Raw genomic sequence first — 22,491 nt, forward strand, 5'->3', positions numbered from 1 at the left:
AGGACTTCTACGGCCGGTTATACGCATGGCATGTGTCAGATTAAGTAAGAAATAAATAAATAATTAGACAATTACAAGCAAGGCTTACACTATGTATTGTATGTTTTAATTAATTCTGTAATAATAATAATTTAATTTAAGTTATTTTTGAATTATGTTGATAACATTGATATTAAATAAGAGGGTACTTTGACTTTTCTGTTCATTATTGTGAGTCACGTGATTTATAGTAAGGCTTATATAAGTGATGGAAGCTCGGTACAGAACACTTTTTACTTTTACTTCGACTTGTACTTTTCACTTTGATCCTGGACCAGCAAGTTGCTGCTAAAATTTAAGGTACGATATAATTTTGTGATATAGTATAATTATTATTGCTTGTTAAAGTATTGATGAATATATCAATTGTGTTTTTGCAATTACCAATATACAAAGTTAGTATTATATATACAAAGTTAGTATAATTGTATTTAACTAACATAACTGTATTTTTGGATATTGAAAAAGAGTAACTACTGAGTTTCTTGCCGGTTTTTCTCGGTAGAATCTACATTCCGAACCGGTGGACATGTTCAAGACGCGGAACTGGAAAGGACGTAGCATCAACATCAATGGTGAATACATCTCTCACTTGAGATTCGCAGACGACACCGTTATCATGGCAGAAACGCTGCAGGACCTACAACAAATGTTGAATGTGCTGGCTGATTCTTCTATGCGCATCGGCCTACGGATGAACTTGGATAAAACCAAAGTCATGTTCAATGAACATGTTCCACCGGAACCGATTGCGATACACGGTACCGTCCTCGAAGTTGTTCAAAAATATGTCTACCTCGGGCAGAGATTGTGATTAGGTAGAAACAACTTTGAGGACGAGTTGAATAGAAGAATTCAGCTAGGTTAGGTAGCATTTGGGAAGTTTCGACGAATCTTCATATCGTCGATCCCACAGTGCCTTAAGACGAAAGTCTTCAACCAGTGCGTCCTACCCGTCATGACATACGGAGCCGAAACGTGGACACTCACGACAAAGCTGGTCCACCAGGTTAAAGTTGCTCAGCGTGCTATGGAAAGGGCTATGCTCGGAGTCTCTCTGAGGGATCGCATCAGAAATGAGGTGATCCGTCAGAGAACCAAAGTCATCGACATAGCCCACCGGATTAGTAAGCTCAAGTGGCAGTGGGCCGGCCATATTTGCCGTAGAACCGATAACCGTTGGGGAAAATGTGTTCTAGAGTGGAGACCGCGTCTCGGCAAACGTATTGTAAGACGTCTTCAGGCACGGTGGAGTGACGATTTGCGCAAGACGGCTGGCAGGAGCTGGATGCGAGTTGCCGAAGAAAGACCACAGAGGCGTGCATTTGGAGAGGCCTATGTCCAGCAGGGACGAATGTGGGCTGATGATATATATAATATGATATGATATTTTTCTATTTATTGTGCAAGCCAAATGCAACAAAGAAGTATATCTTCTTTATTGCATTGGCATATAGCTCCATCCAATATGTGCAATAGCCCTTTTTGTGAACCATATCATATTATATAGTAAAATTATAACACATAATATTAAACTAGTGGTAGTGCCACACTGCATACCTTTGGGTTGCAGCTGAATGGGCCGGCACGCCCGGGGAAGTACCACTCTCTCACTCAAAATCGGCGTAAAGTGGTAGCTATGCTACCGCGTTTCGTCCGGTATGTGAGAGTCCCGGAGGCCCGATCCCCCTCCCCCCCAAAACATAATGGTTGTGCAGAATTTGGTTTCATTACCCCAGGAGGGTACCATCAGCGACTGCGGTGGAGAATCCCTCTCTTGGCATCCATGCTCAGGACGTACACCACCTGAGCAGGGATGCCCAGGCTGCCCTCCGAATTCTGGGGGGGGCAATTTTGCGCTCGCCACTGTTCGGGGCAAGCGGAGCAGGCATCATAAGGCAACCCCTACCACCCACACTGTGGACTTCTGCAACATAAGGGGACTCAACTCCAACTTGAACGCCGTTCACTTTCACCTTGAGACGGCGAAGCCGGCCTTGCTCTTTCTTACCGAGACCCAGATATCCTCTCCTGCCGATACGACATTTCTTTATTACCCCGGGTACAAATTGGAACATTCCTTTGTACCACGAGCTGGGGTGTGCGTTTACGTCAGAGATGATATCTGCTCTCGACGCCTCGGCAGCCTTGAAGGGCAGGACCTATCGATTATCTGGCTCCGTGTAGACTGCGACGACCATCTGCGAATCCCCTTCAGGAACACGTGCGTTCTGGTCTCTCGCTAAGGCTGTCTTAGGCAATTTCTGTCAGCCCTCTTTTCCATCTTTGCACAGAGACGGTGAGTCATTGGCCCATACCGCGAAGGAGAAAGCTGATCTTTTAGGCTCTCTCTTCGCGGCGAACTCGACTCTAGATGACCGAGGAAAGTCACCACCAACAATCCCGCGGTGTGATACCACGATGCCGGAGGTTACATTCCGGCAAAGTGCAGTTCGTAAAGCACTTCTTTCCTTGGATATTCATAAGTCGAGTGGACCCGATGGCATTTCTCCAATCGTGCTACGGACTTGTGCTCCCGAGTTGGCACCGGTCTTAACGCGTCTTTTCCGGCAATCCTATGCATTCGGTGTCGTCCCGAACTCCTGGAAGACTGCTTTGGTGCATCCGATCCCTAAAAAGGGCAACCGCTCAGACCCGTCCAATTATAGGCCTATAGCCATCACCTCCTTGTTCTCCAAGGTAATGGAGTCCATTATTAACTGCCAGCTCTTGCGGTACCTAGAGGAGTACCAGCTGATTAGCGACCGCCAGTACGGTTTCCGTCGGGGTCGCTCAGCCGGTGATCTTCTAGTTTACCTGACTCATAAATGGGCGGAAGCAGTTGAGAGCAAGGGGGCGGCATTAGCAGCCAGTCTGGACATAGCGAAGGCCTTCGATCGCGTGTGGCACAAAGCGCTTCTTTCGAAGCTTCCTTCCTATGGGCTTCCCGGGAAATTATGCAATTGGATTACCAGTTTTTTGGCAGATCGGAGCATCAAGGTCGTTGTCGACGGTGCTTGCTCCGACTTAAAATTCGTCAATGCTGGTGTTCCACAAGGCTGCGTTCTTTCACCCACTCTGTTTCTTCTGCATATCAATGACATGTTGCAAATCAGTAACATTCACTGCTATGCAGACGACAGCACCGTAGACACCTCATACACCGGCCGTGTTAATATTTCTCGGGAAAACGTTGAAGAAAACCGGAACAAACTTGTGTCTGAAATCGAGTCTTCGTTAAACAAAGTCTCGAACTGGGGTCGGCTAAACCTAGTCCATTTCAACCCCAAAAAGACGCAAGTTTGCGCGTTAACTGCTAAAAAAACACCATTTGTCGTATCTCCACGATTCGAGAACATTCCGTTAGCCGCCACAGCTAGTATCGGAATACTTGGCGTCGATGTTTCGAGCCTCGTTCAGTTCCGCGGTCAATTGGAAGGCAAAGCCAAATTGGCATCAAAAAAGCTCGGTGTGCTCAGCAAGGCAAGACAGTATTTCACGTCGGCCCATCGTCTAAGACTATACAAGGCACAAATTCGGCCTCACATGGAATACTGCTCTCACCTCTGGGCGGGTGCTCCCCAGTACCAGCTCCTTCCATTTGACCATATCCAACGTAGAGCGGCTCGAATTATCGACGATCAAGCCCTCTCTGATCTGCTTGATCCTTTGGCTTTGCGTAGAGATGTTGGATCGCTCTGCATCTTCTACAGAATTTATCACGGGGAATGTTCCGAGGAATTGTTCGGATTAATCCCGGCTGCTGAATTTCACCTTCGGACATCTCGTCAAAATTCCAAATATCACCCGCACCACCTAGATGTCCGAAAATCCACAACAGCGCGATTTTTAAGACACTTTCTGCCTCGCACAACCACTCTGTGGAACCAGCTTTCGCCGGCGGTTTTTCCGAACCGATACGACTTAGGAACCTTCAAGAAAAGAGCGTACTCTTTCCTGAAAGGCCGGCAACGCACCTGCAAGCCCCCCGGTGTTGCAGATGTCCATGGGCGGTGGTAGTCACTTTCCATCAGGTGAGCCTCCTGCTCGTTTGCCACCTCTAATATAAAAAAAAAAAAAACACTCATTTGTCCGGAAACAGGACACAATAAAACCTTTTAATAGTCTTTTATAGCTCTTGTCTTTTTTTAATATCCAGAACATTTACAAACTTATCAAAGTATCCTTTTTGAAGATACTTATTCACATTAAGTCCTTTAATATACACAGATATGAATTAATAATAGTGAATGTATAAATCTTGACCGCGTGGAATGGTGGCAAGAATGCTAGCAGCATTTGCCCATTGAATCGCAATTCCGATCCTCTGGACAAAAACCACCGTCTAAATACAGTCTTTTATAAGCTGCTCTAATATAATGGACACAAATTGACTTTAACATTTCATATCTTACAATGACTTTTATGATTTCCTCTCATGTCTCTTTCAACCGAAGTGATTTCATCGTAATTTTCCAGGTTGTCCATACTTTTATATACTACGATTTTAAAGACATAGTTTTATTAAACTCTATTTCAAACGAGTATTTTTTGGCAAAAAATACTCGTGGAAAAATGATGATTTTAAGTCTCTTTGAAGACCCTGTTTCTTTTTCTGTTTTGTAGTATAGTACGAATCGTGATGACACAATTCCCTAATTTCCAAAACTTATCAAAGACATCTTTCCTTTCTTCGAGGGTAAACATCGTGCTACATTTATGTCTGCAATTACGTATAGCTTTTTGTTTTTGGAACAGTAATACCTTTTTTTGAGAAGTATTCTTTGCTTTCATTGGTAAGCGTTTTCTCTTGTTTCCAGTTGTTATTTATTTATTTATTTATTTATTTATTTATTTATTTAATATGGAACTCCAACACAGGTACATATGTAATACAAAAAATACAAGTTTAGACAATAAAATATTAAATGTACCTCCAATTATAGGAGAACACAACATGCACTTATAAAGTATTGAACTCTAAAACAAAACTTAAGAAATAAAAATAAAAGAAAAAGAAAAAACTAAAACTAATAATTACAAAACAATGAAATAAAATAATTTATCGAAAACTATTTAATAAATCTAAACTAAACAAAATGTAAACTAAACAAAATGAAAATAAGTTCATAAACAAATTATAGAAACAAATTTACTTTGACTAATAATTTGCATAAAAGGCATAACATTTCTTTTTGAAAGTGCTAAAAGTGTCGAAACCCATGTCGATAGTTGGTATTGCGTTATATAAGCGTGTCATTCGGGCTAATGGTGAATTTTTCCCAAGATTGGTTCTATTCTTACTCATTTTGAACAATGGACATGGGTTCCGAGGTGGTCTTCGTGGCACGTTTATATTAAGTTTTTCGAGCAAATATTTACTGTCCACTTTATTATGAAAAAGCTTATACAGAAAGGCTAAATCCAATAAGGATCTTCGCACACGAAGAGGTTGCATTTCGAAGTACTTAAGTCTATCGCTATAGCTTTTTACGTGTACCCTCATTCTGTAACACAAGTGTCTCAATAATCGTTTTTGCACCTTTTCAATACGATCATCATATACCTTATATAACGGTGACCATACTTGACAACAATACTCAAGTTTACTCCTAACATAACAGTTATAAAGTCGAATCATGGTGGATGTCCTCCTGAAGTCTTTAGATTGTCTTATAATAAAACCCAGTGATTTCAACGCAGAAGTGACAATGCCATCAACGTGAGCATCGAAGCGGAGATTACTGTCAAATATAACGCCTAAATCACGTACCGTTTTTGACTCCTTTAGATGTTTTTCGGAGATTGTATATGAACTAATTATTGGATTTCTTTTTCTTGTGAATCTAATGAAACAGCACTTCAGGGGATTCAAATACACTTTATTTTTCTGACACCAGATTACTAGATTATTTAGGTCCTCTTGAAGTTCTAAGACATCAGACTGTTGCTTAATAATCTTAGTGATTTTGAGATCGTCTGCAAACATGTATACACGTGAGTGCTTCATTACCGTCATGAGATCATTTATGAACAATATAAAAAAGAGTGGACCCAAATTTGAGCCTTGAGGGACCCCGGAGGTGGCAATGTAGGGATATGATTCATAGCCATCGATGACTACTTTCGCTGGCCTATTACAAAGATAAGATTTACACCATGTCAATAAAGGATTGGAAATTCCGTGATGCGTCAGCTTAAGAAGCAATAGATCGTGGTCAACTTTGTCGAATGCCTTTGAAAAATCTGTATAGATAGAATCAATTTGCAAATTACTGTCCACTGCGTCTATAAGATCTGAAAGGTAGTTTAATAAATTTGTATTTGTGGACCGCATAGCAATGAATCCATGTTGATCGGGTGATAGAAGAGACTTGACATGATGAAAAATAAACGGGTAAATAAGGGTTTCAAAAACCTTCGACATTGCTGATAGGATCGATATTGGCCTGTAATTGCGTACACACTCCTTATTACCGTCCTTAAATATTGGTACTATTCTGGCCTCTTTCCACTTATCCGGGAATATTCCACTGTAAATAGAGGTATTATAGATAATTGCTAGTGGTAAAGATATAGAATCAGAACAGTTTTTCAAAAATATAGGTGGTATATTATCCGGTCCCGCAGTTTGATGCACATCAAGTCTTTTTAATTTAATTGCAACACTTTTTTGAGAAATAAATATATTTTCCATTTCGTTACAAGATGTCGATTTACTTAAGCTATAGCTCGAATAGCCAAGGTTTGCCTCAAATACGCTTGAGAAGTTAAGAGCAAAAAGATCGCATATGCCTTTTTTGTCCGATGTTTTACTCTCATTAAATGACATGATAGGTGGATAGTTGGAACTATTTTTATGTTTATTCTTTATGTGTGTCCAGAAGTACCTTGGATTATTACTTATAGCGGACTCAATTGACATAATATAGTTATTATAACAGTGATGCATAAGTTTTTCACAATCATCACGAAGATATTGGAATTCAAGTAAATCTAGAGGATTTTTATATTTTTTATAACGAGTGTGATATTTATGTTTTTGCTTAATCATATAAATTAAATTAGAATTAAACCAAGTTGGATACTTATTATTATATTTTTTACTTTTAGGAACATGCTGCTGGATTATTTCTCTTAATATACTATAGAATTTATCTATCATAAGATTGACATCGTCATAAATGAGGAGTTCCTCTAACCAAGATATTTTGTCCAAGGCTGATTTAATTTTATCGTAATCTGCTTTACGAAAATTAAACCTTATACTCGTAGGACTCGCATTCGCATTTTCTTTACTCAATGGAAACGAAACAAATATCTCTAAAGGAGGGTGATGTGAGTCGACTTTACGTAGTGGTGAATCGCATTGTTTTATCTTAAGAAAATCCGAATCAAATAAAACTAAATCTAAAACTCGGTCATTCTCGTTAGTAATGCAGTTAAATTGCCGGATGTCGTTCAATTCCATAAAATCCGATAGGACATTATGTATGCTGCAACCAGAATTAAATTCAGGCACTAAGTTAGAACCAGATTCGCTTGAATTCCATGTAATATTATTGATATTAAAGTCACCTAGTATTAAGGTATATTTAGAAGAATTCTGCTCAGATAATTTGTTGGCCTCATCAAAAAAATTATTAAATGTTCTTAGGTTCATCGGAGGAGGAAGATATACAGCGCAGATTTTTAAAAATTCTTTACTTTTGCCTGAATTTACTTCTACCCCAATCCATAGATCCTCATAATCGTTACTATGTCCTAAAATCTTACATGACGGGAATTTTGTCGAAACCGCTATTAATACACCTCCTCCGAGCCTAGCCCCAGCTCTGTCAGTCCTATAAACATTATATCTACTGTCGAATATTTCGTTGTCAAATATGGTACCGTTTAACCAAGTTTCCGAAAATACAATTATATCGTAGTTGGTATTTAAAATTTTTAGGGATACATCCATAGTGTTAGACCTAAGACCCCTAACATTTTGATAATAAATATTTAAAGTACCGAATTTAATTATTTTATAAGAAATTAATAACACATAACCAACTTTTAAACAAATTTGAGATCAATTGAATAATAATAAAAACATTAAGTTGTAACTATTCTAACTTATCAACAGAGTCTTGATTTTTTATAAGTTTATGTTCGGATGACTCATTCTTTCGCACGTAGATACGACCTGACTTAATCCAGACATATCTGTAATTTTTTGCCTTAGCTTGGATCCTGGTAGCAGCATGAAGAGCTTTCATAGCCGGGGATAAATGTTCCATCACATAAATAGGTGTTTTATCACCCGATATGCCAATATGGCTTGTATTTAATTTATCCAATTTATTTTTATTCTTCTTGTTAAAAGATAAAGTGGCGGCCAAAAACCCATCTCGTACTATTGGGGAACTAAATTTCACTAGTACAGACCTAGGGCGGGGATTTGACTTATTTAATTTCGATACGCGTGTACAGAGATGTATGTCAGATTCATTTAGTTTATAATTTGTGATGCTTGCTATTTGTTTTATTATAGTAACAAGGTTTTCAGACTTGTGCTCCGGTATGCATTGAATTTCAACATTACTGGCCCTAGAATGTTGTTCCATTTGAGTTAATCTGGCACTAAGATCTGAGACAGTACATTTTAATTCATTATTTTTCGACTCCAAGTCTTTTATACACTCCGATTTAAACTTAATATCTTGTCTGATTTCTTCATATTTTTGCTCAAAAAAATTCAATGAATTGGTTAATTGTTCAACCTGCTGTAACAAGTCCTTGTTCCTAGATTCAAGTATTTCGAATATTTTTGTTTCAAAGTTTGAGAGAAAAGAAGATAATTCATTTCTTACTACATAACGTATTTCATTCTTAATAACATCAGATATGGGAGATTTCGTGCATTCTAATTCCTGAGAGTCCGATGTATTTATATATTCATCTCTGACGGATCTGTGTTCATGTTCAATATTTTTGGATCGATACGTTACGTTAGAAATTTCTGGGCATGATGGGTTGATTTCAGTTTGGTTTTGAGTACCATAACGACTGCTAATTGGTGTGTTCGTATTATCACACTTAGGTATTTTGTTACGACACGCTTGACAAGTCCAGTTATTTTTATTTTCTTGAGACATAGAATTAAATTTTTTAGGTGTCAAGTTCCCACAGAGGAGATCATAATTATCTTTGCATTTTATGCAAGTTAAAAAGTCTTTTCGCGTTATCGACGAACGACAACCTGCGCATTGCTTTGACATCTTGCACAAAATAATAAATTTATAACAATTTGTTGATCTGGTAAACAGCGCTGACACTTGTTGCTAAATATAAGTAATTTCAATAAGCGAACGTAATCCTAGTAGATAAGGACTTCTTCGCGATGCACAGGTGCGAGCCGTATGAATCACACGCACAGCTCGGCTACAGGTCAATGCCCTGTGGTCACAGCGACAACCGTGTATTAGTTTATACTAACACTGCTAATAATTTGTAATTTTAATTTCTCAACACACACAAAATCTTTGACTTGCACCACTTTTAACTTTAGTCACTTTTAAGTACTGGCACTTTATTATACAATTGTTCAATTTTAACATAAAAAAATAACTATAAATACTAGTTAAATAAAAATTTCGAGAGAGAGATACAATACTGAGCTAACGCTTAAAGCGCGCGCGCGCGAATGTTATATTTGTTAAATGCTTGCATTCCATTATTGTCAACTGCAGGTGGATGAGAAAGATTTCTTGAGAAAAACGGGATAAATCTGTTATTAAAGTGGAGGTAATTGAACGAGATGGAGCTGAGCTAATGTTGTTCTGATTCATGGCCATAAAATAATGACACAGGCTATTTATGGTATTATATTTGGATTCCTATTCCCTCTTGCTCTTAAAAAGTCATGTATTATTTTAATTACATTCGCGCTTCTGGGGTAATAGTAAGTGAGGTTCTGAAAAAAGTTCTGTTATTTAAAAAAAAAGCGTCTTCTAGAATTTAGGAAGTCCATTTTTAATTAAAAAATGTAACATTGGAAATAAATCATCCCGCTTTCCTCTTCTCTTGATTCAACCTTCTCTCTTTTCCCAAAAAATTTTAATGTTGTTCATTTGAATGCGCAGAGTATTCCAGCTCACTATCCTGATCTCTTATCTTCCTTTGGCAACTCTTATATTCACGCTATCCTTATCTCCGAAACATTCCTCAAGCCATCTCTTCCTTCTTCCTCCTTCTCATTACCTAACTTTCATCTTATCCGCAATGATCGAACTGGAAAAGGAGGCGGAGGAGTTGCTATTTATTTACGTAACCACATTCCTTTCACTATCCTGAATAAATCCGATTCCCAATACTCTGAATCCGCCGAGCACATACTCATTGAGGTTATATTTGGACACATTAAGGTACTACTCGGTGTTTTTTACAGTCCTTCGCTCCACATAGACTACTTCGACACGTTCGAAAGTCTATTGGAAAATTCCTTGCCTAATGTTAACCATGCTATTATTATGGGCGACTTCAATACCTGCCTTATCAAAAATGACGCTCGTGCCAAGCGCTTATTGAACATAATTAATAGCTCCAATCTAAATTTTCTCCCATCCAATGCCACTCATTACTTTCCCAACTGCATCCCAAGCCAACTTGACCTATCCTTTGTTTCATCCTTGGAGCATGTTGAAATTCACGGACAACTACCTGCTGAAGCCTTTTCGTACCATGACCTAATATATCTGTCGTACAAAGTACGTCCGCCGAAAGTTAAACCCACTGTGGTCATGCGTCGAAGCTTCAAACATTTTGACAACGAAAAATGTATGCAGGATCTTAGTGCTATCAATTGGGACTCAATTTTAAACGCTTCTACTATCGATGAGAAACTTGAACTTTTTAACTCCTCTCTAAATGATCTCTTCGATAAACATGCTCCTTTCCGTCCCATCAAGCTCAAACACCTACCTGCACCTTGGTTATCTCAGGACATTCGGAAGTTAATGAAGAAGCGTGACAGAGCTAAATCAAAATTTAAATTAAACCCAACTATTGACAACCTCGTGAAATATAAGAGTTTACGTAATCGGTGCCGTAAAGTATGTAGAGATGCTCAACGTAAATATATACAAGATAAGATTGAGAATAGCAATTCTTCTCAGACATGGAAATTCCTACAATCTCTAGGTATTGGACGACAAGCATCCAGGATCCCTCATACTGTTGATCTCAATGCTCTGAACGGATTTTTTGCTAGTACTGTCCTAATGAACAACAGTGATATAATTAGTACTTTAAATCATTTTAGATCCTTGCCTATTCCTAACAGACCCTCTTTTCACTTTTCCCCAATTACTGCTAGTGACGTTAAGGCCAACATCCTTGCAATAAGATCCGATGCCACGGGATGTGATGGAATCAACCGTAGAATGATACTTGCTGTGTTAGATTATGTTCTCCCTATATTATTTCACATTTTCAATTTCTCCCTTGACCATAATGAATTCCCTTCCACTTGGCGTTTAGCTTATATCCTTCCTATTCCCAAAAACAAAAATCCCATATCTTTCTTTCACTTTCGTCCAATATCTATCCTTCCATTTCTGTCTAAAGTGTTAGAACGTATTGTCCATCTTCAATTAACAAAGTATCTAGCAGAGTACAATGTACTCTCTGATTTCCAATCAGGATTTCGGAGAGGTCATAGTACTACTACTGCCCTACTTAAAGTATGCGACGATATACGTTTTAACATGGACAACAGACATGTTAGTATCCTGGCATTATTGGACTTCAGTAATGCGTTCAATACGGTTGATTTAGATCTCCTGCTGGCAGTGCTTCGGTCGATTAATATCTCTTCCGATGCATGTGAGTGGTTTCGTAGCTACCTGTTTGGTCGTCAGCAATGTGTACGGATTAATAATAAATTATCCAGCCTCCAATCTCTCTCATCTGGTGTTCCTCAAGGCAGTGTCCTCTCTCCACTTTTATTTTCCATTTTTATTAATACTGTATCTCATCTCCTCTCGTCTTCCTTTCATCTTTATGCTGACGACTTGCAGGTCTACGTTTCTGCTCCCTTAACAGGTATCGGAGGGGCTATTGAGAGGCTGAACCAGGAATTGCATAAAATTTGTACTTGGAGCAAGACGTGCGGGCTTCTTGTAAATCCAGATAAATCGCAGGTCATTATTATTGGCAGCTCCAAACTACTTACTAAAGTTGATTACGCCAACCTACCTGCGATCATCTTTAACAATACGCCTTTGTCACTTAGCAGTTCCGTTAAAAACCTTGGTCTTCTTATCGATAATACATTATCCTGGACTGTGCAAGTTGCTGAAGTCAGTAGAAAAGTTTTCGCCACATTTCATTTGTTAAAACGTTGGAAACACTTTCTGCCCATTAAGACTAAAATCACGTTATGTCAAACTCTTCTACTTCCTATTTTGGACTACGCAGATTGTTATTACACAAACATTACTGAGGACCAACTCAATAAGCTAGAAAGGTTACAGAACGTTTGCATCAAATTCATCTTTGGTCTACGGAAATTTGATCACGTCTCCGAATATCGGGCGCAACTTAAGTGGCTTACTATTCGACATCGTCGCAACTTGCACATGTTATCTCTTCTTTACTCTATCCTCTATAATCCTCTTCTTCCCGCGTATTTGAAGGAACGGTTCTGTTTTGTGGGTACTGACGTCAGCTATCCACATGAACTGCGGTCACGCTCTGACAACAAACTGTCACTGCCGGTCGCTCATACCCACTTCTATAGCGAATCCTTTACGATGACAGCTGCAAAGCTATGGAATACGCTCCCTACCGATATTCGTCAATCTGAGTCAATTTATATATTTAAAAATAGGTCACATAAGTATTATTTATCTATTCAATCTGCGTAAATACTATTTCCTATATTATCATACTATTAGTATTTATTTATTAAGTATTATATTTTATGTACGTAAGTTTTATTTTTATTCTATATGTTTAGTATAACTTTCTGCTATATATATAATTTTATTTATATAATTATTTGGTATATATAATACATATGTATTTATTAAACTTATATATATGTATTTTGTTATATATTATTTGTATTATTTAAAGATTAATTTTTAATTGTTTAAGAATAAAACATGCTTGTTTGCACCATCCCGTTTCCCACAGACAAATTCTTACTCTAAAGGGTTGTCTGTAAGAGATTGCTTTAAGCAATAAGACCGCCTTTGCACGCTTCTCTTTTTTGTTATATGTTCTTGTAATGTTATGTACACTGTATCTTTTGTCTTTTGTGTGCAATAAAGTGTTTATAAATAAATAAAAAAAAAAAATATTTGTGATCATCACATATGTATCTGTGATCACACATGTTTTTTGTATAAAGCCATAAATAGGTACAGTTTATTTTCGTTTAAAGAACAATTAATATACTGCTAGATGATTGACGGTGCAAGCAGGACGAATAGTATAAAAGGCGGAACGTACACAGCAGCGTTGCAGAACTATCGATAGTTGACCTCGAAAACTATTCAGGATATCGATAGTACTATCGATAATATCGTATTGATCAATACTATCGATAGTATCGATAGCTCTGCGTGAGCAATACTATCGATAGTGGCAATACTATGGATACTATCGATAGTATCGCTAGCTCTCTGTAAGCAATACTATTGATAGTAGCGATACTATTGCTACTGTCGATAGTATCGATAGTTTTAGACTATCGATAGCCAGCGATTTTTTGATAGTATTGCTTTTTTAATGTAAGTAATGTAGTTGTATTTTTAATACCAGTGTTAATGTTGTGCTTGTTTTTCGTCAAGTTTGTGGTTACTTTTCAAGCAATAACGTGTAGTTGCACTTCACTCAAAATGGGTAAGTTTATTTGTTGAATATTTCAATTAATTATAACTGTGTGAAATTCCAAGGTCACGCTAATTTGAATTTAAGAAAACTGTCTGTCTGTTGTCTTTGTAATTGTTGATTTTGTTAATTAAGACAATTGTCAAAATAAACTAGGAATGAAAAATTATAAACTTTGTAATTATTAGTTTTGACAGTTTCGGTTAAAAAAGTTTTGAGAAAAAGGTATACATTCCTTGAATCAAAGGCCCTGATTTGTTGTTGAATATTGTTATTTTTTTAGCAAAGCGAAGCAACTCTCCTAACTTTTTTAACTCTAAGAAGTGGGAAAACCAACTACAAGCTACCTTGAAACATGAAATACGTAAGACATAAAAAAATAATAATAAAGAAGTCGAAAATAGAAAAACTGAAACAGAAATAGTTCGAAAAGTCGAAAATACGTGTTCAGACTGTACTGACATACTTACAAATTGTTTAGAAAATGATCCGAGAAATGAGAATTTTTCGCGCCTATTACATGAAGATTCTATTAATATAATATACCACAATTCTACTCGCTACAATTTACTATACTGCCAATCTCTTTCTAAATACTTGTTAATTTCACAATTAATATATTCTAATCGCTACACTCAAGATTACTACAAAGAAGTTTCATTGTAATGCCACCGTCCTCCTAAAGGTTTTTTTAATGTTATGAGTATTTGTAATGTTTATTCATAAATCAAACACGAAAAATATTGACAACATTGTTCACATTTATATTTTTCATTATTCCTTACTCCGCACAAAATGTCTTAATTCTAAAAACAAATATTGTTGTTAATTTAATTTCATTTATTTAAATATACACTATATTTAGCCTACTAAATTACTTATCTTGAGAAAGTAATACTATCGGAAATTACTGGCTATCGATATCACAAAACTATCGATAGCATCAATAGTATTGCTTATGGGAAGCTATCGATAGTATCGATAGTATTGACACGTGACAATACTATCGACAGACTATTGATAGTATCGCTTACACCTTAACTATCGATAGTCTATCGATAGTGGACTATCGATATGCAACACTAGTAGACAGCGCGGGCACACTCATAGATAATACACTTATACTAGCTAGGCACACTCTTCGTCGGAATCTTGTGCGGAGCGGACGTCTATTTATTCGTACTTTGCGTTAGAATAATTTGTTTGCTTAAAGTCATTAGAATATTAAATCCGTAGCACGATTGGAGGGATGCCATCGGGTCCACTCGACTTATGAATATCCAAGGAAAGAAGTGCTTTACGAACTGCACTTTGCCGGAATTTAACCTCCGGCATCGTGGTATCACATCGCGGGATTGTTGGTGGTGACTTTCCTCGGTCATCCAGAGTCGAGTTCGCCGCGAAGAGAGAGCCTAAAAGATCAGCTTTCTCCTTCGCTGTATGGGCCAATGACTCACCGTCCTTGTGCAGGGATGGTAAGGAAGGCTGACAGAAATTCCCTAAGACAGCCTTGGCGAGAGACCAGAACGCACGTGTTCCTGAAGGGAGGCGCACCAGTCTCTCGCCAATTCTGCCAATGTACTCCACCTTCGCCTTAGCAATCACGTTTTTGAAGGACCTAGAGGCAGAGTTATATTCCTTTCTGAATGCGCTGGTATTTACATCACGAGACACCGATGCGCCAGCCCAGTCTTGATAGCGTTCCCATTTTCGGCGTGAAGCCGTTTTGCAGAAACGACCAAACCAGGGCTGGGACTTGCCACCGACGGGGACCGCAGAATATGGAATGAATAGTTCCATACCCTGAAGCACCACATCGGCGACAGAGTCAGCAACAACGCTCGGATCATCCGGCGAGAAACAAACCTGCCCCCATGGGTAGGATGCAAAGAAGGACCGCATCGCATCCCAATCTGCTGACTTGTAGTGCTACACTCGGCGGCAGCCCACGAAACGAGGTCGTGAGTACCGCGCAACCGGCACTGTACTTCGGACGAGACAGTGGTCCGACGAGCCCACAGGGGGTTCGACGATAACCTGGTAGCCATCCGGATGGGAAGTCAGCAGAAGGTCCAACAGGGAAGGTGTATGATCCTCCACGTCTGGTATTCGCGTTGGCGAGGGGACTAGTTGTGTCAAATCATATGCTAAAGCGAAGTCGAGAACAGATCTACCCGCATGATCGGTAGTGCGCGATCCAAGCCATTCGGCATGGTGGGCATTAAAATCGCCAAGAATTACGATCTCTGCGGATGGGATCTGCTGCAGCATGGAATCTGTAGCCATTTGGACGTGCTCAACCAGTCGGTCGGTTTCGGTATTACCGCTATGGGACCTATAAAGGCACGCGTAGATTCGCGGATGGTCGTCGCAGTCTACACGGAGCCAGATAATCGATAGGTCCTGCCCTTCAAGGCTGCCGAGGCGTCGAGAGCAGATATCATCTCTGACGTAAACGCACACCCCAGCTCGTGGTACAAAGGAATGTTCCAATGTCTCAAGGTGAAAGTGAACGGCGTTCAAGTTGGAGTTGAGTCCCCTTATGTTGCAGAAGTCCACAGTGTGGGTGGTAGGGGTTGCCTTATGATGCCTGCTCCGCTTGCCCCGAACAGTGGCGAGCGCAAAATTGCCCCCCCCAGAATTCGGAGGGCAGCCTGGGCATCCCTGCTCAGGTGGTGTACGTCCTGAGCATGGATGCCCAGAGAGGGATTCACCACCGCAGTCGCTGATGGTACCCTCCTGGGGTAATAAAACCAAATTCTGCACAACCATTATGTTTTGGGGGGGAGGGGGATCGGGCCTCCGGGACTCTCACATACCGGACGAAACGCAGTAGCGTAGCTACCACTTTACGCCGATTTTAAGTGAGAGAGTGGTACTTCCCCGGGCGTGCCGGCCCATTCGGCTGCAATCCGAAAGTATGCAGTGTGGCACTACCACTAGTAAAAACGTGCCTTATATGTATTTTAAAAGAGCATTACTATAGATTTACATTAATATGTATTACTTCGTATGCAATACAGGACCTGTTTAGAAATACCTAGTAAAAATATCTAAAAAATTATGTTAAAATGTTTATTTACGTTTCTTATATATGTATATCACAATATATATATATATATATATATATATATATATATATATATATATATATATATATATATATAGTCTGGAACTAATGCGCATAGCGACAAGACGTATTAACCATTGGTGCTTTAATATTATTGTAAAAATCTGTGATTTTGCTAACAGTTCTCTCGAAAATGAACATCTAAATACGTAGCATATCTTCGTTTAAAAGAATAAGTTAACTTATAACAATTTCAGTGCCAAAATATAATAGTTTTCAACAATAACTTTGCAAATATAAAAGTCATTTACATATGTTTAACGTTGGACAAGTGCATCGTGATCTATTTCGTGCGTCAAGACGTTAATGAGCTTCATATTGAAAAAACATACCGCAACCGATAGGTCATTGACCACACATAAACAACGTACAAAACTAATAACTATTTTTGCCCGGTCAACTTAAACAGTTGTTGGAACAGAGGTTTCGAACGCACCGCATACGCAGTCGACATAGGTTCACATCTCACTTGTGCGCATCGTTACTTTTTTTTTTTTTTGGTAACAAAGTAATAATATGGAGTTCGCCTGCTGTAGCAAATCAATAAAAGATGCTGAGGATCCTATTGTATGTACATCTTGCGATAGGGAATTCCATGTAGCTTGTAAGCTACAGCTAAAAGATCAAGAACTAAAACCGGACGATGATCTTAGACTCTCCTGGCGGTGTTCATCGTGTACCTCAAATAATTGTCGGGACAACAAATCTGATACCCTAATTCGCAATGTCACAAAGCGGTCCAAGCAAAAAACTGATAAGAGTACGTCTTCTGAAAAAAATACACATAAGGTAAATCTCACTGCGCTACAAATATCAAGAGATGAAATTCGAAATATTATTAAATCTGAGTTTAAAGAGGCTTTTTCTGGATTTCAAAATGTCCTTGAGGATGTTAAAAAGGAAATTTTGTCACTCCAAAAATCTGTGAAATTTTTAAGTGATACTCATGATGCGATTCTTAAGAGACTAGAAACAGCCGAGAATGGGATAAAAAAGTGTGATGCATTATATTCCGATGTGAAAAACTGCCAATTATCTATGATAAACCTCCAAAATGAAATTAATAATAAGGAACAATGGTCCAGGCGTTCTAATGTTGAGATTATTGGCCTTCCCGAATCCAAAAACGAAAATTTAATGACAACAATGAATAAGTTATCGGAACTGGTAGATCACTCAGCTTACAGTCATTCGGACATCGATTCTATAACCCGCGTGGCCCCTAAAAGCAATGATTCCAAAAAACCAAGACCCGTAATTATTCGATTTTTGTCTAGATGGAAGAAGGATGATTTCCTTGCTAGATTACGAGCAAAGAAGAATATCAGGGCTTGCGACCTTGGCTACGTGGGAAATACTAATCGTGTTTACTTTAACGATCATCTAACAAGTGCTAATAAGGCGCTTCTTCGTAAAACAAAAGAAATAGCTCGCGATAAAAAATATACGTATATCTGGGTAAAAAACTATTCTATTATGGCTAGAAAAACTGACACTAGCCCTGTTATTCATATACTTAACGAATGTGATTTAAAAAAATTGTAATACGCGCAATTAATTTATCCAACATATTATATATAAGTACGTTTGGTGGCTTCTTTATAAATTTACTAAAATTATGTTGGCTTTTCTATTTAATTGTAATTTTATTAGGCTTTGAGAGAGAGATGAAACTGCTAAATCTGTTTAAGGTTTATTCTATTTGTATAATTTTTGAAAGGAGAATTATTATAATTAATTTAGATGAAATGGTCAGTTTAAATGTATTTAGTATAATTCTTAAGTCTTATATGATTTATAAATTACTTATTTCGCAATGGTATCCAAAATAGCGATTTTGTACCAAAACGTGCGAGGTCTTAGAACAAAAACCTCTGAGTTTTTTTCGAATATATTAAATTGTGAACATGACATAATTTGTCTAACTGAAACGTGGTTATTACCTGGAATTTTTGATTCAGAAATTTTTGATAGTCGCTACTCGGTCTATAGATGTGATCGTAACTACAATGAACGTAACGATAAAATGGGAGGCGGTGTCCTGATTGCGGTGCGGAACGGACTCGTTGTTAAAGACCCTGTCTTTTTGCCGTCAAACGATATTGTTTCCTGTGACGTTTTTTCATTATGCGTAGCTTTAAGGACAAAAGGTAAGCCCGTTAATTGTAGATTTTTTTGTTGTTATTTTCCTCAGTCGGGTTCACAATTTCAAGATCAGTTGAACTTTTATGAACGTATCTCTGAATTAGTGATATTGAATCCGAAAGATATATTTTTAATAGTTGGTGATTTTAATGTTCCCAGTGCTATTTGGTCTCCTTCGTCCACATCCGCTGAGCTCTGTGAGAATATTGGAAACTCAATGGTCAATGCAATGTCTTCCTTCATGTCCTTAAATAACTTTTCCCAATATAACTTAGTCTCAAACATCAATAATCGCCAATTAGACCTTGTCTTCAGTAACTCAAATTGTAGGGTTATGCGCTGTGAAACACCTTTAGTAAAGGAAGATTTACACCATCCCACGTTGGATATTATGTTAATAGATATTAAAATTAGTAGCTTTCTTAGCCCTCCTCGTATTGTTAAACTTTTTCATAAAGCTGACTATAAAATAATTAATGAATTATTGGCTAACATTGATTGGTCGGTTATTTCTGATTACTATGATATTGACACATCCGTTGAGAAATTCTATTACATAATCAATGATATAATTACAAAGAATATTCCTTCTAAAGTGGTTGTTGATCTTAGTAAGTATCCAGCGTGGTATTCTCCTGCACTTATTAAAATCATTAAAGAAAAACCAAAATATCACAAAAAATGGAAAATGTATGATAATTACAGTGATTACAGTACTTTTAAATTACTTCGTGATAGACAAAAAAGGGTTGAAAAGACATGCTACGATAACTATCTTGATTTTGCGGAAAATAATATTTTGAGAAACTCTAAGTGTTTTTGGACATTTGTCAAGACCAAACAGAATACAAATGACATACCTGAGCGGCTATATTATAACGATATCTCAACATGTGACGGTCAGCAAATAAGCAATCTATTTAATGAATATTTCTATACATCCTTTGAACATAGTACACATCTTAACAATTTTTCCTGTAACAGTCAAAATAATAGTGGATACAATTAATTTGTCATCTGTTGATATTTCACTTGCTGATGTTCGTAAGTATTTGAAAACCTTAGATATTAAAAAAGGTAGCGGACCCGACGGTATACCACCTCTTTTTCTAAGTAAATGCTATACGACTATATCTATTCCTTTACATTTATTGTTTTGTATTTCTCTTCATACATGTACTATGCCTTCAATTTGGAAACAGTCTTATGTTGTGCCTATTTTTAAAAATGGAGATAGACATGATATCAAAAATTATCGTCCTATTTCGAAATTAAGTTCAATTCCAAAACTTTTTGAACGTATAATTTATGACAAAATCTTTCCAAGCATACGCCCCATAATTATTGACCATCAGCATGGATTTATTAACAAGAAATCAACTGAAACTAATTTGTGTGAATTCACTGACTATGTTTTGACTGCAATGGACAAAGGATATCAGGTGGACGTTGTGTACGCCGATTACTCCAAAGCGTTTGACAAAATCTCTCATTCTATCTTAATAGCAAAAATGGAGTTCATCGGTGTACATGGTGACCTCCTTAGATGGATCAAGTCATATTTATTGAATAGAAGTCAAGCTGTGACTGTGAAAGGATATTGCTCATCTTTTCTACCCGTTCCATCTGGAGTCCCTCAAGGCTCACATCTTGGACCACTGTTTTTTAATATATATATAAATGATGTTGTTTCGGTATTTGCATCATCTAAATTTCTATTATATGCTGATGATACAAAAATTTATAAAATTATTAAGATTGTTGATGATTGTATTAGTCTGCAAAAAGATTTGAACTTACTTAGCGATTATTGTTCTATCAATTCGCTGTTTTTGAATATAAAGAAATGTAATTGTATAACATATACCAGAAAAAGAAAAGTGATCATTTACAACTACCGATTTAAGGAAGATGATATAAAACGTGTATCAGTGGTCAAAGATCTTGGAATAACACTCGATTCTAAACTTCTTTTCGATGAACACATAAATTCCATAACTTCTAAAGCGTTTCGTATGCTAGGATTTGTGCTGAGGATTTCCAGAGAGTTTAAGCGTGTTTCAACTTTTGCTCTTTTATATAAATCATTTGTGAGACCTATTCTAGAATACGCTTGCACTGTCTGGAATCCACAGTATAGTAAATATATAGAATTCATCGAATATTCAGGAAAAGTTTTTAAAATATTTAAAATTTTCGTCTATAAATAATTTGAATCAAATAGAAAAGATACCGACAACTGAACAGAGACGACTTGAACGTGATATGGTGTTTCTATATAAATTGATCCACAACATATTTGATTCCCCTTATCTCCTTTCTAAAATAAATATCAAGTGCCCTGGTAGTCGCAACAAATCTATTTTTGATTTTTCATTGACAAAGACTAAATATGCAGCAAATGCATTTATTAATAGATCATCTAAACAGTACAATAAAACATTTATTGAAAGTGATATATTTCATCTCTCCCTTAAAAAATTCAAACTACAAGTAAAAGAAATATTATACTCTGAAGAGCCTTAATTTACTCATGCATTTTTAATTAATTAATTATAATTTGATTATTTATTATTAAATTATGTTTTCTTGATTTAAAAATTAAATTTATATTAAATTAAATTATATAAATGAATTATATAATTTCATGCACCTATTAAATATAAAAAATGTCTTCTTTTGTAATTACTTATGATTAATTTATAAATGGAAACTGTTTTGGTTTAAGAATTGTTTTATATTTTTTTATTTTTTTATTGTAATTATTTCACTGTTTGTTTCCTGTACACTAAATAAATAAAATAAATATATATGTATATATATAAAGTATAGTTTTTCTTTATTTTGCTTCAATCAAGCTACTTACATTATACTAAAATTTAAAATAAAAACATGGTAATCTATTAATGTATATGTCGGCGGAAAATCACGTATTTAAGAAAACCACGTGCCCGAAAATAATTATTTTAATAATTAAAAACTGTTTGATTGTTAAATTAATAATATTTAGTGAATTTTAAGATGTTAAATTAGTCTGAAATATTTTACCTTCCATAAATAGTTGTTATATTGAGTGAATAGTGCTCCCACCCATTTTTGTTATAATAGGCCGAACGCCCGCCGGTATCGGGAGGCTTGTTCGAGCCGTCGGAGCGATCGGACCTCCAGCACCAGCAATGCTGACGTCATGTTTTTAAAAACAAGCCGGGACACGCTACTTCGACATATATTATGACAAAAATATTTACTAAAAGAATGGTGAACATTAAATTAGGTATATCTTTTATTTTAAAAGA

General features: G+C 37.0%; 1 protein-coding gene across 1 annotated transcript; it reads left to right on the plus strand.

The window, feature by feature from the left end:
• The first annotated feature begins 18,866 nt into the window (after nt 1–18,866).
• LOC113403525 (uncharacterized) lies at nt 18,867–20,935 on the plus strand. Its single transcript, XM_026644109.2, has one exon. It carries the CDS (start codon nt 18,867–18,869, stop codon nt 20,202–20,204), a length of 1,338 nt encoding a protein of 445 aa, XP_026499894.2. The 3' UTR covers nt 20,205–20,935.
• The last annotated feature ends 1,556 nt before the right edge of the window (nt 20,936–22,491 follow it).

This window comes from Vanessa tameamea, chromosome W (genome assembly GCF_037043105.1).
Source record: "Vanessa tameamea isolate UH-Manoa-2023 chromosome W, ilVanTame1 primary haplotype, whole genome shotgun sequence".
In the NCBI taxonomy this organism is placed as follows: domain Eukaryota; kingdom Metazoa; phylum Arthropoda; class Insecta; order Lepidoptera; family Nymphalidae; genus Vanessa; species Vanessa tameamea.